This window comes from Urocitellus parryii, chromosome 4, assembly GCF_045843805.1.
Source record: "Urocitellus parryii isolate mUroPar1 chromosome 4, mUroPar1.hap1, whole genome shotgun sequence".
NCBI lineage: Eukaryota > Metazoa > Chordata > Mammalia > Rodentia > Sciuridae > Urocitellus > Urocitellus parryii.
The window spans coordinates 168,003,121-168,022,562 of NC_135534.1; the positions used below are offsets into that span (position 1 = coordinate 168,003,121).

The window sequence follows — 19,442 nt, forward strand, 5'->3', positions numbered from 1 at the left end:
CCTGCTTTAGGATTGCCCACACCTCTACATTGCCTTTTTATTGGCAGGTAAGACATCAGTTCTCCACTTGGAAATCACAGAATAGACCAGTTCTAATGCTCCCACCACTCTCCTTCCTAGCCGTGATATCAGAGGAAATTTCTTTGAAGCTTGGGATTCTGCTGAGATATGTGGAGCTCTGTCCCATCTAATCTGGCTGGCCAGCTTGCAGCTGGAGACATGTACCAGATATACTTTCCAATTCAGTATGTTGACAGCTAGGAGAGGAATATTTGAGGATAATGAGGGGAAGAGTCTCCATGTTTCTGACTTGGATAATAAGTAGATAGTGAGGACATTCAAATATAATATGGAGCTCACTTCAGCAGCACATAAGTAAAAAACAAATGTAATAAGGAATTAAAATGGGTGCAAATTTTGAGGGGGAAAACTAATAAGTTTAATTATAAGTATGAGATGTTGAAAGGATTTCAAAATCAGGGAAAACATTAGATTTGACGGTTTTTTAAACCACAAGAATGAGTGAGATTGTTATGCAAATAATTCAGCATTAGTACTTAACTCAGAATTTAAATGAAGAAGGAAGAGAAACCCATAAAGACAGAAAGTGATCTGGGAGTAAGAAAAGACAGAAATTGCCCCCCCCCAATAAAAAGCAAAAACAAAGCATAAAGGGAAACAAAGAAATAAGAAAATTGAAATAATCTGTCTATAATGGCAAATCTTTTGCAGGGTAAGATAAAAACTGAAAACTGCCCTTTGGATTTGATAATTTAGGACTCAGAACTGTATTGAGAGCAGTTTCATTTTGAAAAAGAGGGAAAACCTCCTGCCTTGAGGATCAAAAGCAGGATAATAAATAGAAAAGGAATGTGTAGGGAATTCTCATAAGTTTAGAAGAAGAAATAAAAAGTGGTAATTAAATTTGCATAAAGCTAAGAATCCAGGCCTTCTTCCTAATCCTTTAATGCCTGATCAGTCTCTCAAGAGTGGAACTTCTCAGACAGCTAAAACAAGGAACTATGGACTTTATTTATAACCTAGGCCATGGCAGATTCAGAGCTACTGGATGTTCTAGTACTTCACGTATATTTTAATGACATTTATATGTATCACTCTCTGATCAGAGTGTTGTCCCAGATCATGTATCCTAAAATCTTTAGCTCTTTTTCCTTGTTTTCCATTCAAAAAATTTAGTTAGTAAGGTAAATGAATAGTTGACATTTTTATGGGATTAATTTTTAGCCCTGTCTTATAATATTTTTAAAAAACTTAAGTATATGAAAAATGTGTTACTAATAACAAGTTACCTCTCACTTCTCCCTCACAACAAATCATACTGCATTATTATAATTATTGTTAGTATACTGATGTTAATTTTCACTGTGTAGTCATTCAGTAAAGTTATTAATGTATCCAAGGCCTTAGCTGTGTTGACATAGTATCTCCCATTGGTACTGATTGTAGCCTGGCTAGGAACTCATGACCACATGTATTCACTTTATCTTTCACTTTTAGCTTTTTACTACCAGTAATATTTTGGGACCCTGAAGCTTTTCTCAGCATCAAGGCTATCCTCAGTGAATTTGAGAAAAGCAATTTCAGACCATAGGGCAAAAAAGTAGTTTGTTGACCTCGTAACTCACCACCAAAGCACATGGAGATCCACGCTTCCCCAGTAATTACAGAGTTCTACACCCAGTTTATTACTCTGTTTCCTAACTTTACTATCTAGCCAGATCTTGAAAAAACTCAATACCATGTAGGTGGATATATAGAACACAGACTGACTATTGGAACTTTAGTCTTTGGACTTTCCACTGTGATTACCCACTTTCTTGGAATTCTTATTTATTTATTGTTTTTATTTATTTTTTTACTGGTGCATTGTAATTGTGCATAATGTTGGAATTTGTGGTTACACATTTATACATGCACACACTATAACAATATAATGTGACCAGTGTCCCTACCTAGCACTTCCCCTCTCCTTCACCCCTGCTCTTTTTCCTTTACTGACCTCCCTTTGATTTTCATGAGATCCCTGCCCCCCCACACACATACTTTTCTTTTCCTTTTTTCTCTCTAGCTTCCATATGTGAGAGAAAATATATGACCCTTGACTCCAAGTTTGGCTTATTTTGTTTAACATAAAATTGTCTCAAGTTCCATCCATTTTCCTACAATTTCATTTTTCTGTATAGCTAATAAAACTCCGTTGTGTATATATACCACATTTTCTTTATGCATTCATTCATTGATAAACACCTAGGCTGGTTCCATAGTTTGGCTATTGTGAATTATGCAGCTATAATATATCACTATAGTGTGTTGACTAATTAGGATAAATACCAAGGAGGTGGTATAGCTGGGTCATATGATGGTTTCATGCTTAGTCTTTTGAGGAACTTCCATACTGCTTTCTATAGTGGTTATACTAACTTACAATCACAAGAAAAGTGTAAAAGTTGCACTCTATTCTTAAAGTCCTTCTAGAGGCCACTTCTAATCTGGATCTCCTTTAGAAATATTCAGCTTGTTATTCTTTTCATACCTGCTGGGTATCATCTTACTAAGCTTACTAGTTTCCACAGAAAGCTGAGAATTAACTGACTGGGATCAAGAAACTACAGATTGAAACAATCACACATTTATTCTTTTTTCTCTACCTGGGAGCTGGGAGCTGCAGCCATCTCACTATTCAAAATAGCCCTGTGCCTCCAAAGCTCAGCATTACTGTAAAATCCTATTATAAAGTAATCATGATCCCTAATGTTCTCTTTGTTAGGCTGACATGTTATATTTCATTTATCTCACTGGGCCTTGTATTTTGTCCCTTTCTACATGTCTTTCATGTTCATTAAACTCGACATTCCCCTTTCCAGTTAATACCACCATCTTCTCAGTTGCCTAAGCCAGAAACCTGTGTATTATACTTGACTCCTCCCTCTCTAACCCTAAGCAAAATCATTCACTTTGGCTCTTGAATGTCTCAAATGAAAATCCAATTTCCATGCTTATTAGATCTATCCTACTCCAGGCATATTTCATCATTCATCCAGACTTGGTCCCTCTTAAAGTTCTTCAATAATTGTCTTTTGGAGAAAGTCCAGTCTTTAATATGTATTTTATAAGGTATTTTGTAATCTGCTTCATCTCTGTGCTACCTTTCTAAAACTTCACATTCTCTTAGCCCTACCACTTTCAGTTTCTCATGTTTTCATATCCATCCTCACTTCCACACTTTGGTATTGGTAATTCTTTGACATTCCATTTTCTGCATCTTGACAAAGTAACTCCTATTCATTCTTTTTTTTTTTTTTTTTTTTGGTACCAAGGATTGAACCCAGGGGTGCTTAACCACTGAACCACATCCCTAATCCTTTTTTAATTTTTTATTTTAAGAAAAGGTCTCTCTAAGTTGATTAGGGTTTCTCTAAGTTGCTAAAGCTGACTTTAAATTTGGAATCATCCTGCTTCAGCCTCCTTAGCTACTCATATTCATTCTTTATATGCAGCAAAAATATTACTCCTTTAGAGAATTTTTCCCAGTCCCTGAACCAGATTAGTTGTCCTTGATGTCTACTCCTATTTTTCATATGAAAGCACTTAGTACATTTTTACTTTAATTATTTGTTAAATCCCTAGTTCTCTGAGAGATGTTACCCTGATAGCTTGTTTGCTGTTGTGAACTATTTAAAGACAGAATGTATCTCCTTCAGAACTTAGGCTTCCTGTCATCAGTAGTGTTCATATGTTGGCTGATTAACCCCACCCTGGGAATAGAAAGCCTATAAGTCTTTTCCAGTCAGGAAACTGTTTTTCCAAATAGTCAAGTCACAAATATATAGCTTCTTTAAAATACTCTGTAAGTTAATGTAAAAGAATTTCAACCAATTAAAAATATCAAATATTCAGTGAATAATTGTATATAGAGAACCTAAAAGATATTTCTAATTTAGAATATTATAACTGGAAGTTTTGAAATATATGTTCAATTTTGTATTTCTTATAGGTGAAATGAATCAGAAATACAAGGAGCTAAAAAAAAGGGAGGAAAATATGGACAGTAAGTGATGATCTTATAACTATAAAAATATATTTCAAATTGCTTTTCATTTATACCAAATCAGAGATCCCATTTTAAGAAGACATAATGGCTAATAAATGCAAAATATGAAGAATTATAGAACTTTTTTTCATTTTTAGGAATTTTAAAAGGTATATATATATATATACACACATACATACACACACACACACACACACACACACATACATGTAGGCATGAGGTTTTTTGTTTTGTTTTGTTTTAATGGGGATAGCTTCTAAAACTAGTATTTACATTTGTAATTTGTATAGAGGGAGCTATAGACCACTTATTGTTTGAATGTTGAATGCCTTTTTTTTTTAAAGAGAGAGAGAAAATTTTTTAATATTTTTCAGTTTTCAGTGGACACAACATCTTTATTTTATTTTTATGTGGTGCTGAGGATTGAACCCAGCGCCCCACGCATGCCAGGCGAGCGCGTTACCACTTGAGCCACATCCCCAGCCCTTGAATGTCTTCTTATACATGACTATGTTCACCTTCATATCTTTCACTTTTTTACAGCTTTTTATGATGTCTCAATTATTAGCCCTCACCTCTGTTCATTTTACTTGTTTCTGTTACCAACTATAACTTTAGTGGTCTTTGGTTAGAGTTTTTCCTTCACTTTTTTTTTTAATCTTAGCTTTATAAATAGATCTTAAATTAAACTTTGTATATTTATAAAATATGTAATTATCTACTACCAGTTTCCTTTTTAAATTATCATTTTGCTAATATCTGAAGTTGTTTAGGTCTGATGTCAATTGTTACCTTCATGGATACTTTCTACAAAATGGCAATTATCAATTCTGATTTCACAATAACTCGATTTCTTTACAGCCTCAACAAGTACCAAAAATTATTTCAAAATTAATTCCTTGCTTTCTTTATTTTTTTTAAGTGCTTTTTAGTAGAGAAGTAGGTGTAAGATCAAGGAATGATGTGTCACAGCCCCATATGTTGGAAATAGTGTGGCATCTGACATTTAGATGTATCTTAATAAATTTCACCTACTAAATGTTTAATGAATGAATTAAAATAATTCCTATGTTCCAGAATCTTAAAAATTGCAAGGCACTTCATCCAGATTTCTTCCTAAGTGTTTATTATAGTTTGTTTTTCTAACAAAATAACCTCTGACAGACATTATTATGTGAAAAAAAAACATATGATTATTTAATATATGACTGATATAGAAGCAGGCTATTTGTAGCTAAGATCTGTAGTTAAATGTTGAAGGTAGGGCATAAATAATAGTTGTTTTTTTTTTAATGTTGATTATGGTCTCTGACAACCATATTCATTAAAAAAAAGTTTTGTTAAAGACTGTTTTGATTAAAAAATATATTAAATGTTTAAGTAGAAAAGAGTGTAATAGAAAGATAGACCATATGTTTATCTCATATTAATAGTAAAATTTTTAACTAATTTTTTTTTTTACTTTTCACAAGTTCCGTAGGAACTCTTGAAGAGTATAAATAAGAGCAAAATTATGTGATAGTTCTGTATTAGAAAGGTGAAGGGATGATTTCCTAGACTATTTTTTTAATCTGAATGAATTACTAAATTTATTTTGAGATTAATCTAACCTAAGTAAAATATACATTTTCAGATAAAATAGGTATTTAGTAATATTAATTTCATAAAGCCAATGGCCAATTATAGGTGTTAAAAATTATAGATGTATCAAGGAGAACCTATGTAAAAACAGATGTTTTCTGATTTTTATTTTATTTTTACTGTTTGTTTCTTTTGAGCCTATATTTTTAACTTCCTAGTTTACTCATATCAAGTTTATAATAACAGGCTTTAAAATTTTGAAAGTTTGTAGAAATGTTCTTATTGAGTAATTATCCTTTAGTTAATAAAAAATTAAGCAGTGGTAGTTTAAAATTTATATTTGTTTTGAATTTCTAAAATGTATTTTAATTTTAAAGACCTAAAAATCAGGGTTTATATAGTGTTAACTATATACAGCAATATTCTCTCTTATCATATTTTTCATCTGTCAGCTTTTATAGAGACTTTTGAGGAAACTAAGAATCAGGAACTGGAAAGGAAGGCACAGATAGAAGCCAACATTGTTACACTTCTGGAGCATTGTAGTCGGGTAAGTACCATGAGTGTGTTTTTGTGTCTCCATTATTTTCACTGTGATTAACTTTCCAAATACAAAAATGGAAGGCTCATATTATGTCTGCTCACTTAAACTATTTCCTTTATATTCCTTTGCTTGCTATTTTATTTATTTAATTTATTAATTTTTATCTTTCTAGCAAAGTCTTAGCTAATTAGGCAATAGGAGAAAAGAATGAAATATGTATAATATCAGTATTCAGCAATAAGTGAGGCACTTATTAAAGTAATTATTAAGATTTTTTTTCTTCCCTGTTTTATTTGAAGTAGTAGAAAAACTTGGAAAATTTCAAAACCTAAACATTATGTGGAAAATGTTAATATACTTTACATTGTAATTTTCATTATAAATAGAGTTTTTTCTTCTAGATATACCCAATGAGTATCTTGAACTATCAAAATAGTTTATTGAACATCTGATATGTGTGATACTATTATAGGAAAGTCCCTGATCCCTTTTCAGTATTTTTAGTTTTAAGACTACAATCAGTTCGTAAAATAGGGTAGTTTATTTTTTTCTACAGTGAAATAAAGTAAATTTAAAAATTGAGTTTATTGCCTATTTTGAGAGATTTCTAATTTCTCTGCAATATCAAAATTATATGATGTATTTAAAAAAATAATACTAATGAAAGGATCCCATTCTTCCACAGTATTTCTCAGTGGTTTTTATTGAAGAGTTAATTCAGTGGAATTTTTCCTATTTTTATTTATAAATATAGAATATAAATCGTATGAAACAGATATCATCTATCACCAATCAAGAGTTAAAGATGATGCAAGATGACCTTAATTTTAAATCTACTGAAATGCAGAAATCACAAAGTACAGCTAGGAATTTGACTTCAGGTAAGAAACTGGCCTAGACTTTATATTCTTTCTTTATTTGTTTTTGTAACAAATTGGAACTTTTTTTATTGATGTTATTCTCTCTGTTTTTGAAAATCTCATTGAGGAAGGGTATAAAATATATCAATGTTATATATAAAATATATCAATGTTATTCTCTTTGACTTCTTTGGAAATTGTTGAGGAAATATATTATTTAGAATTGTCTATTACTTCAATCACTTGTGGTCTCATAATTTTATATGACTTTTTTTTATCAACTTACTAGTATTACATTAGTATATTCTCATTCATATAACAACATTTATTGAAATAGACCATCCTATACTTAACGGTAGTTTGACTTATAATTTTCTTTTGACTTACTGTGGTACTAAAGCAAAACATATTCAGTAAAAACTCTTTTGAAGTTTGGATTTTGATATTTTTCTTGGCTAATGATAATATAGTGTGATATTCTCTTACAGTGCTGGACAGCAGCAATGAGCCACGGGTTCCAGTTAGCAATGCAATCAGTAGGGTCAACAACCAGTATTTTACATTGTACTGTGTTGCTAAGTATAAGGTTCAGTAGGTTAGGTATCTTAAGTACATTTTTAACTTCTTTTCAAAATGGGTTTATTTGGAAGTAATCTCATTGTCAGTCAAGAAACATCTGTACTTCCTCCTTGTCTATGCTGTGTCCTGGGAAATATCAAAGTTAAAGCTGGATGCTAAAGTGGCAAGAACACATTTTTATCAGTAATGAAGTAATAATACAGTAAAGAAAGGATCCAGTGTGAATTAAATTTAACTTCAATTTCTACAGAGGTGACTGGGAATTTTAGGGAAAAAACAGATGCAGGGCCTGTCTGCTTGTCCCCCATCCCTGAGGGTTCATTAGAATAGGGAATTGAAAAAACAACAATCTTTGGTCAGCATAACTGTTGATTAAGCCAATTGTCAATTAACCCATTTAGGCTTCTATAGAGACTCTGACCTTCCTAATGATTACACTTCAAAGGAATGGCTTTCAGATCCTTGAGAAAGACACTTCTGAGTTGTAATGATGTGTATACAACTCAGAGGGATTGAGGATGGTTTCCCATTTGTAAGCTTTTTTTAGTAAATGTTCTAAGACAGGTGCTCAGGGGACTATTGTCAGATATCAGAACAAACAGTAAATTCTTTGGGCAATGTTGGGTTTTCTCAGGCGTGCACTTTAAGGGGTCATCCTAGTAATGCAGCCATAAGATGTTAGAACTATGTTAGTGTTTGTGTAAATCTTTTAATCTGGGGGGAAGAAAGAATTAGTAATTGTGTTGCAAGTCTGGAGTTTTTATAGGCCAAGAATAAGGTCTATTTGAGAAGGGCTCAAAAAAGCCCGAATAGAGTTTGGTCAGTGAGAGAATAATTAGGGCAATTGTCCTAGAAGGGATGATGCTTAATTTAAATAGATTCAGCTAGGCTCAGTAGCATGCAACTATGGCAGCACTGTCTAAGAAAAATATAATGCCAACTACATAATTAAAATTTTCTTGTAGCCGTGTTTAAAAAAGTAAAATGAGACAGGTGAATTTTACTAATATATTTACCTCAGTGTATCTATGGCATCATCATTTCACCTATATATAATCTGTATTAATATTACTATTAGTGAGATATTTTATACTCAAATGTTTTAATTCAGTCTAGACACATTTCAAGTGTACAAAAGTCATAAGTGACTAATGGCTGTATTTGGGATGGGGCAAGTAGAGATTAGAAACATACAAAGGTCAGCTTAAAGAGGCTGGGAAAAAATCATGTAAAAACTGTATGAAATCTAACTACAGTGTTTCTTATATTGGTATATGGTGAATTTGAGTTAGCTACGTTTTTGTCTACTTAGACTTAATCTGGCAATTAGTGAGATTATAGGAAATAAAGATTTAATTAATTTTTGTCAATTCAGTTTAAAGATTCTTGAAATGGAATGAACCCTACAGTACCTTATCTGGATTCCCAAAAATCTAAAAAGATCTCGACAGCAAAATCAAACCTGACCTGAATTGACATGAGACTATGTGTTGTCTTTAATTATCCCACTTTATATGACTCTTTATTTTAGAAATATTAACTCAGTGACTGGGTGCTGCATCAGATCCTGCTATAGAAGTTATAATTAGTATGTGCATATATTACTTTTCTAAAATCCAAAGAATTCTAATTTCTGAAAATAACTGCCCAGGAGTTTTAGAAAAGGGATTATGGACCTATAAATGCATACTGAATGATCATAGTATACCTTTGAATTAAGACTTATAAGTAAATAGTTATTATAATTCTATATAGTTAAGTGTATTTTATGCCAAGATTTTTTTGCCATATTTTTTTTTTATATCTGAATTACATGCCAAGTAACCGCAGGAAGTACATACTAACCTTGTTTCATATCCACTATTGGTTTGACTCTAAGTATGTTTTTCATCATGGTAAAAACACATAACAAAAATTTAACATCTTAACCATTTTAAGTGTACAGCATGGTAGTGTAAATTATATAAGTATTATTATACAATAGAACTCTAGAACTTTTTCATCTTGAAAACTTCATACCCATGGAACAACTCTCCCCTATCCCCTGGCCATCACAATTCTACCTCTGTTTCTGTGTTTGAGTACTTTAAATACCTCATATCAGTGAATTATTTTTACTTCTTTTGGATATATGTGCCTATTTTAAAATTTTTACTTCCTTTTTGTCTATAAATTAAGGAATTTTATATTTTGTTCCATCTAGAAAAAACCTCTGTTTTGTGTTTTTTACCATAGTGCTTAAGTTTTTCATTTCTCTAAGGTCAATATTAATTCAACATATTTTTTTTTCCTATTTTAAGCTGACTTTGTACAACAGCTGTTGAGAAACACAGATTTCATAAAAGCAAGTAATCAATAACAAGAAATAAATTCAATGATAAGGACTTTGTATTCCTTGAATACTTTTATACTTAAAACAAAAAAAGCAAGAATTATTTTTTTCTTCCAAGATATATAGTTGAAAAAGATTGAGAACTGGCTTTAATAGAATAAAAATCTAGTTTATTACTATTTTAAAGATTTTGCTGGAAGTTTTTCTTATTAGCAGTTAAATTCTCTTATCCCCAAGTTAATGTCATTTTTGAGTTATTTTTGTGCTAATTTGAACCAAACATATAATTATTCTTCCTTTCCTTCCCCTTATGTCATCCTTCACCTCAAGAAATTCCTTGTATGTAAAAATCACCAAAGGACATTTATAATATTTTTGTTCACCTTTCAGATATAGTACATTTTGTATCCCCCTTTTGTGAATTGCCTCCCTTTCTATCCTTGAGGTTATAGTTGAGATTCTCCTGATTTTCTTAGTGTACATCATGATTTTTAATGGAGCAGTATTGTTCCCAAAGTGGGTAACATTGCTTCTTGGGGACAAGTGAAAAAAAAACAGATAAACAGATTTTATATCTAGGATATAAAATCTTAAGGAGAGTAATGGACAGGGGGCTTGCAAATGCTCCTTAAGGGGCTGATAATGAAAGAAAAAGAAGTCAGGAAGGTCGGGAAACACTGATGTACCACTTGAGTGAAGAGGCAAGGAGTCTGTCAGCCGTGGTTTTTATTTATATTTTTGGAAAGGAAACTCCAGGGAGTAAACAAATGTGCTGAGGGCACAATATTTCAGAAACATTTCCCCAGGTCAAAGTGGTTCCTTCTGAGATTTTGCTACTATGTACACACTGCTTGGTAAACTTTGCAACTTCATAGCATATCAGAAGGAACTAGACTGCATCCTTTTCCTGTCTTTTCCCTTGGAGAAGCTTTTAGCTTTTCATGAGGACCTGTTGTTAAAGGAAGATAAACTTTACCCTATACCAACCAACCATTTTCTCCTTTTCTCTAGAGAAATCAGTTTGTATAATTCTTAAATAATTTCAGTAGTATACATTCAAATTACATTTGCAGGTATATAACTGTTGACTTCAGTCAAAATACCTAGAAAATAAGCACATTTCTTATTTAGAGCATTTACCCATTAAATCCTAAGTTTTCAATTATACAGATATCTTAACAAAATTGACATAGGTATATTAAAATAGACTTGCAATCATAATCTGGAAATTATATATTGTTTTATGAACTAATATAATTTTACAATTGTATTATAAGTTTATGCTATGTAATATGTTATACATTATATGCTATATTTAAATTTTTATAGGTGTTCAACATCTGAGATAAGGGTACAAAATAGTTAAAACACTCTACATCTTAGTGATTTGTTCAGTACTTTTGAGTCTCATTGTAACATTTCCAACCTTAGTAGAGATAAGAATCCAATAGAACTCTTTGCCACAACATTAAGACCTATTATATTTGTTTGTATGTATACATATATGTATATTTTAATAATGTGTGTCAATATGTTTGAACTTTAAAACTCTTAAGAGGGAATAAAAGAAACATTCAAGAAAATACTGCTTTAATTATACCAACTTTAAAAGATTTGGTTATATAACACCCCCCTTTTTTTTTTTAATCAGTGGCTTTGAAGCACTATTTTTTACTATGAATATTCATTTAATAGGACTATTAGATGCTATTTAATATTCAACATATTGGATTCGGTAATTTTTTAGGGGTCCATGCTTTCTTGCCTCTAGACTTTATACCCGTTGATTGTTTTCTCTGGAACATTTTAACCTTTGTTTGGTTGATTACTAATCCCTCATAAATGTGCTTATTTTCTAAGTATTTTGACTGAAGTCAACATTTTTACCTTTGTTTGGCTGATTACTAATCCCTACTGCTTCAGTTAAAAGGCCTGTCTCAAGAGAGTAGTCTTGACCCTGCCAAATGTGCTTATGGCACCCTGTATTTTTACTCTTTTCATAGTCATTTAGCTTATTGTAAATATTTATCTAATTGCCTGGTTCTACCTCTAGAAAATAGCTCTTTGAATTTAAACTGATCTCTAGAGTATCCTTATTATTTGGCATTTAATATATGCTCAGTACTTCTGAATAAAAGAATGACATGTACATGTATGGGTATAGGCAGTTCTCATTTTTCATGGCTTTCATATTTGTGAATTTTCCTGTTCACTTAAATTAATTTGAAACTCCAAATCAACACTTGGCAGCATTTTTACAGCTCTTCATGGACATATACAGAGTGGTGAAAATTTGAACAGCCCAATATTCACTTTCCCTATAGAGGTTGAAAAAGGCAACTAACTGTATGACTTCTTATTCTCAGGTCTTGTGCTGTAAACAAGTTTCATTTTTGGCTAGGTATTTAGTGCCAGCAAAAAAATTCTTTTCACATTTTTGTGCTTCTCTATGGTGATCAAGCTAAAACGCCTCTAAGCAAAGTACTGATATGCTATCTGGTGTTCCTAAGGGCATGAAAGCTGTTATGTGCCTTATGGACAAAATGTATATTACACAAGCTTCATTCACATGTAGCTGTTGTCCATGAGTTCATTGTTAAGAAATCACCAACTTGTGTAGAATAACGTGTTTAAACAGAAACACACATAAAATAAGATTGTGTATTTGTCAGCTGACAAAAGTGTTGTGACCACAGACTAGCAGGAACCCAACGCTGTATTTCTCCGAGGAGCAATCTGTTTGCTAACTCATTGGTCATAGTGAATTTATAGAAATTATAGCAAACAGTGAAAACTGAAAAAAAAATTATATATGTATAGTTATAAAATTGTTTTCAAATATATATCATTTTATAACTTGATTTTTTAAATGTAACTGTGGGTATATCATAACCCTATTAAAAATAAGAGATGTTTATATCATAGTATTTATATTACTTAACACACACAAAACTTATGTATGTTTTTATGTTTATATGAGCATGGAGGCAGATGTGGCTAATATATAACAGGCTAAATTGGTTGCCAAAGCTTCATTTCTCCCCTCTCCCCTTAAGTTATATGGTCTCAAGAGTCACAGTGAGCATGTTTTTGTTTTGCAGATACTCTCATAAAACATGATTTTTAATTATTGTGTTGTATTTTCTTATATGAAAGGAATAAAATTTTGATGAATTATGACATTAAATTTTTATGTTTCAGGGGCTGGAGTTGTGGCCCAGTGGTACAACACTTGCCTGGCATGTGTGAGACCCTGGGTTCGATCCTCAGCACCACATATAAATAAAGAAAATAAAAGATCCACTTACAACTAAAAAATATTTTTTAAAAATCAAGATGAGATTTTTTTTAAAAAATTATGTTTCAGACAGTCAACGTCTACAGTTGGATCTACAGAAAATGGAGCTTCTGGAAAGTAAGATGACTGAGGAACAACAGTCTCTAAAAAGCAAAATTAAGCAAATGACAGCTGATCTGGAGACATATAATGATTTGCCAGCTTTAAAATCATCAGGTGAAGAAAAGAAAAAGGTAAATGGTAACCAAGTCTTAAAAAATTATAATTCAAATTTTTTCTTGATTGGTTAATGTATATGTAGTTTATAGAACTTTTTCAGTTGATTTTTTGACATATACGCTAGTATTTGACATACAGCTCTTTGAATTTAAACTGATCTCTAGTGTATCCTGAGAACAGGTTGAGAACATTTACATATGTAGTAGGAATTTAGAGTGACTTAAAGTTTTAAACAAAAGAAAAAAGTTCAAAAACAGTACAAGCTACTAGTTAATACAGAGCATTTCAAGAGATGTGAACTTTGTTAAATCCAGGTTTGATGTAACATATTCTTACTTTAAATTTGTTAGTGTCTTTCCATTGCCATTTTCATTAATTTAAAGTAAATTTTGTAGGGTAGGGACAGATATGGAAATATTAACTGAGTTATTTTAACAGAATCAATATCAATATAGCTTATTTTAACTCAAAGGATATTTTTGCAAACATGTTTTAGAGTAATTTTAGCCTTGGTAGAATTTTACCATAATATAATAACTGAAGTTATTTGAGTCAAATGAGATTTATATTGGCTTACTGGATATTCACTGTAGCCTCTTACTTACTTCTATTTGAATCTATAGAAATTACATCAGGAGAGAACAGTGTTATCAACCCGCAGAAATGCCTTTAAGAAAATAATGGAAAAGCTAAACAAAGAATATGAAACATTAAAAACACAATTGCAAGAAAATGAGACACATGCTCAGGTAAAACAAAATTTTAAAATGATTTTGGAATTCACTTCTCCTTTTAGGCTATCTGTCCTATTCTTTTGGTTCACATCTCTAATTATTTACATAGGTTGCACAGACATAACTGTAGCCCATTTTCTTGCCACTCGCCTTCTTGGTAATTACCTGAAGAGTAATTACCAAGAAGTCTTCTAGACTGTGAGCTCTGAGAGAGAAGAGACTATGTCTGTGTCATTCACTTTATCTTCAACACTGGACAATTAGCTTTCACACAGGTGTGATATTCAGTAAGTATTTTTTGAATGACTGAATGAAGCATTGTGTATCATATACAAAACTAGTAAATATGGTCAGAAAAGGATTAGTTGTTTTCATATCGAGTCTGTATTAGCAATTTGCACTAACATACTGGATACGTTAAAAATATCCTCTTTTATACATTAATATGATCATGGTGGAGAAAATGTCACTTTACTTTCCTACTATCCAGATACAACCCTTATTAACATTTTGATGTGTAATCCTTGAGACTTTTTTCCCTTAGCATTCATGCATTCATATCAATTATATTGTTTTTAAAAAGTAAAATCTTTGTGTACATATGGTCTTTGTAACTGTTTTCATTTTTATGACATTTTTATAATAAGCAATTCTATTGTATAGGTATACTATTTAAAAAAAACAATGTACCTTATATTCTTGAAAGAAGTAGTCTCATAAAAGTTTTCCACAACTACTAAAAGTTTAGAAATCACTAATTTGCATAATTCAGTTTTACTTTTCAGTTATTCTATCTCTACTTCATATTCAAACCTAGATAAAGATTTGGAAGTGACAAAATTAGCTTGTTTCAAGTGGGAATGTGTGCTAGAGAAGAAACATAAAGAAAATGTTTGTGAGGTCATTGTCTTATCTCAGATGGCTCTTAGAAAAAAAAATGCTGTATTTTTTTATCCCTTCTTGGTCCTCCTGTTTCTTTGAATTGATGATTTAAGGTGGAAAACACTTGACAAATGCCATTTTTTAGAGTCAATCAGTGGCTACCTTGTTTATTGCCACATTAAGTGCTAATTACTATCCCCATATATTGCTTATTCCGAAATTATAACAGATACTACAATATTAAATCCTTGTCTGTATTATTTGTTGTCATTTGTGACTCCCAGCTGATCAAATCAAATCCTGGTGTCCCATCTTTTATAACTATTTTCTTAAAAATTGTTTTTTTAACATCTATAAATAATTATATATAAGAAGCTATTTAAATAAATTATAGCGAAAAAAAACCCCAGATTTTCAAAAATGGACTTAAGCTTCATGATGTCCTTGGATATTTAAAGAAAAGACAGTAATATAGATCTATAATAAAAAAGGAATTTGACCACCTGACCATTACTTTACTATCATTATTTGTGTAGCACTTAAGAGGTCCATTGGTATAAGAAGGCCACTTCTTTGTATGAAACAAAGAGAAAAAGTCTGGTACTTGACTTTGCAAAAGGTTATTAGAGATTTACTGCCAAAAAGTGCTGACTGCTTCCTTAAGACTATCTTAACTTCAAGGTTCTATTTGGGAGCAATAGTTCTGATTTAATAGTATTAATTTATAGCACATATAGTTCACATAATTAATTAGTTATAATTCATCTTAATATCTAGATTTATCTCTTTGGAGGAAGCAGTGGGATGGGTGCTACATCAAGACTGAAATTAGACCCTGAAAACAATCTTAACAGAGAGTAGAAACTCTTTTTTAAAGCTGCTTTAGTTACCATACTTTTAAAAATGTTCATTACTTCTTTGAAATATCCAGGCAGAATTTTTTTTTATTGTTTCATTTTTCAGACAGTCCTTTTCTTAGGAAAAACTATGCATCTTAAAAAAGAAAGACCATAACCCAGAGTTACAAGGTTAATTAAATCAGAAAAACAATTTAATTCTATAACAGTGAAATTGTCTTCTGAGGAAGCAACCATCAATATAATATCCACATTAGCTTCCTGTTGATGCAGAAATTATTGTACCAGTGCCAACTTTTTGCAAACCCTCTTATAATCTTCACACTGCAGCTCTACTCTTATCACAGCTTGTGAAATTAGACAGGAAATTTAACCCTGGAAATAAGGAAGTTTTTCCTATATAGCTGAACCTTTGACAGTGTTAGAATATATATTACTCCAGTGGCATTAGACTTCCAGATTTCAAGGAGAGATTCTCACCGTGTCCCTTTTTTCTAAGTTCTTTTAGGAAATGGAAAATCATAAATTGTCTCAATTGGCATGTTCATTGGTATAATAAACATTTTAAATATTTCTAATTAAAATAAACATACAGAGTAAACCTTTTATAGATGTCTGTATTGTCTCAGTGTACTTACCACTATTTTAATCATTCCTAAAATTTTTGTATTTACCATAACTTTATCTCAATAAAATTCAAGGAGTTGATAAGATTTAAAATTGAATTTTTTTATCCTCTTTGAAGGGTTTATAATTGTTTTGAATATGAGCCCCAGTTAACATTTTTCTTTTGTGTTTTTAGCTTACAAATTTGGAGAGAAAGTGGCAACACCAGGAGCAAAATAATTTTGTGATGAAAGAATGTATCCTTTAAAATGGTGCAAATGAACTTGACTGTTTTTCTTTCTAGGAATTTTTTTAAAGGCTCAAATTTAGTTCAACACACACTTAACAAATACCTAATATGTACCAAACATTGAGCTAACTATGTGGGGCATAAACAAATAATACTTAGTTTTCACTCTAAGATAGGGAGTGTCAGAGAGAGAGAGAAAGAAAGAAAAAGAGAGAGAGAGAGAGAGAGTGTGTGTGTGTGTGTGTGTGTGTGTGTGTGTGTACTCTCCCAGAGTAACTAATAAATAGAAAGCAGACTTTGAGATTTGCCAGAATAGGAGTATAAAATCATACTGTAGCATAGTGATTAAGTGTACAAGTCAGGAAATCTAGTTTTAATGTTCACTCCACCTATTAGCATTTAAGTCATTAAGCTTATGGACTTTGGACAGTTTTCTTAACCTGTTTAAACCTCAATTTTTTATTACCTCTAAAATAGTATTTCTTTCTAAGAGAGTTATTAGGAGAATTATATATAACCATATGAATATAGTTGCATATATTAGAATTTTGTATATAATACTGTATCTTGGCTATCAGGGCAGAAAAGGGAATTTTAAGTGAGTTGTGAGAATATAAGTTTGACCTTTGATTTATTTCATCCATGTTTCAGCCAGTTCAACCTCATTTCTACCAAAATGATGCTTACATCCCATCTTTTTATGCATCTTTCTTTTAATATTTACTTTTTGTAGTTGTAGTTGGACACAATAACTTTATTTATATGTGGTGCTAAGGATCGAACCCATAGTCTTGCATGTGCGAGACAAGCGCTCTACCGCTGAACCATAACCCCCAGCCCCCTTTTTTTATGCATCTTTACGCAGTCACAGGAGGCAGCTGCTGCTGAAAACATATATTGTGGAGTTGTAACAAATATCTTCTCAGAAGTTGTTTCTTTTCCCTTTATTGACTCATTCAGGGACATCTTTACTTGGAGAACTAGATCCTGACCAAGTGGTGGCATATGTTCTCCTTTAGGGTGCTGCTGAACTTCACTTGAGAGCCAGAATGTACCCCAGTTTACCACTAAATAAGATGAGTTAGGGACTCTTTTCCCAGGAGTAGTGTAACTTAGTTTAAAAATAGAAAGACATTCACAACATGCTTAAAGCCTAGCTCTCTGGTTTTGTGTAACATAAAATAGGTAATTTGAAATGGGGGAGAAATCTAGAAATTTGCCTGAAATTCTGTATTGTATTCTAGAGAGCATGGGTTCTTTTGAATATTATTATTGTTCTAAGAGCAGAAATTCAGTTGAGATACATAACATTAAGTATATTGTGGATAAACATTTTTGAAACAAGTTTTGCTTATCTTAGGGTTCAATTGATGTTTAACCTGTTAAAAACAACATACTGTATTTTGAAAGTATTTTAATTGTGCATATTTTCTATACTATTTATATTCAATAAGAAAAATACCAGTATGGTTTAGTTCCTGAGACAATTGATGAATATTTTTATTAACAGTGTTCTCCTTAACTCATGTGGTTAGTCATAGCAACCAAGAGTCAAGAGAGTGATTACCAGCCCATTATTAAAAATGTGACCAAGCAGATTGCAGAGTACAATAAAACCATCATGGATGCTTTACATAACACTAACAGAAACTGAGTCTAAATCAACTGGCAGTCTCTAAAGAAGTATCTTCTTGCCCCTGAAGTTTGTACAAGCTGACTAAAAATAGTTTACTCTTGAAAATTTCTAAAATTTGTGTACATTTTCAATGTGGCTGCTTTAAGGAATAATGTTTTAAATAGTAAAATAGTTCAATAAAGAGTTTGCATACAAAAGTGTCATCTTTTTTTCTGTTATGTTTTTATTTGTTTTGTTTGGTGAACCAAGAGATAAAGAAATGAAAATTGACTATTTAGATTCATGGCAACAAATGAGATAATTTTTTAATGTCTCAACTCTAGGAAAGATACATGGAGTATGATTTTGATTTAGCATTTAAATCATTAAGCTTATCAAATTTTGCTTCTAGAAAAAGACATATAGAAAAGAGATTTTAGCATTGAACCTTCTCAAATAGGGTATATTTAATGTATATTCTATCATACTAAAAGCTATATCAATGTATATAACATATTCTTTATATATCAGTTATCCTAAATTAAAGTTTAAAACTTTTACATCTTTACATTCTTAAAATATTTCTCACATATATATGCCAGGAAAAATGAAATTTAAAAGAAAAGCTGCACTTGCAGTAGACTTTTTTGAACTATGGCTATAGCTGTTCATTTCCACTGTGGAGTTTGCATTCCCTTTTTGTACCATTAGAAAGACTTAAGTAGATTAATTTGTAAGTATTAACCAAAACATTTGAACAGAAAATCCACAAGAACTAGAATTGTATAGTAATTAGCAGTTTTGAAGACATTATAGTAACTACAGATGAGCACAGGAATGAGTCACCTTGGCCAGCATAAAATATTTTTAAAACTATCTTTCTGCCACAGTCTGGCTGGGCACAATTCAGGAGTCACTTGTCAAAAGAAATGGACTTTATTTTTAGAACCACACACGCCAAACAAAACAGCTCCTCAGGAAAACCTTCAGAGCCCAATTGCCACCACCGGCTT

At 31.5% G+C, this 19,442-nt stretch overlaps 1 protein-coding gene across 1 annotated transcript in view; it reads left to right on the forward strand.

Annotated features, from left to right (window-relative positions):
* Positions 1 to 18,633, forward strand: part of Ift74 (intraflagellar transport 74) — a 68,449-nt gene extending 49,816 nt beyond the window's left edge. The window contains exons 14-20 of the mRNA XM_026387856.2: positions 4,016 to 4,069; positions 6,106 to 6,203; positions 6,952 to 7,078; positions 13,336 to 13,499; positions 14,109 to 14,234; positions 16,761 to 16,821; positions 18,350 to 18,633. Coding sequence (XP_026243641.1) covers positions 4,016 to 4,069; positions 6,106 to 6,203; positions 6,952 to 7,078; positions 13,336 to 13,499; positions 14,109 to 14,234; positions 16,761 to 16,821; positions 18,350 to 18,468 — 749 coding nt within the window. The 3' untranslated portion in view covers positions 18,469 to 18,633. The remainder of the gene's footprint in view (positions 1 to 4,015; positions 4,070 to 6,105; positions 6,204 to 6,951; positions 7,079 to 13,335; positions 13,500 to 14,108; positions 14,235 to 16,760; positions 16,822 to 18,349) is intronic.
* The last annotated feature ends 809 nt before the right edge of the window (positions 18,634 to 19,442 follow it).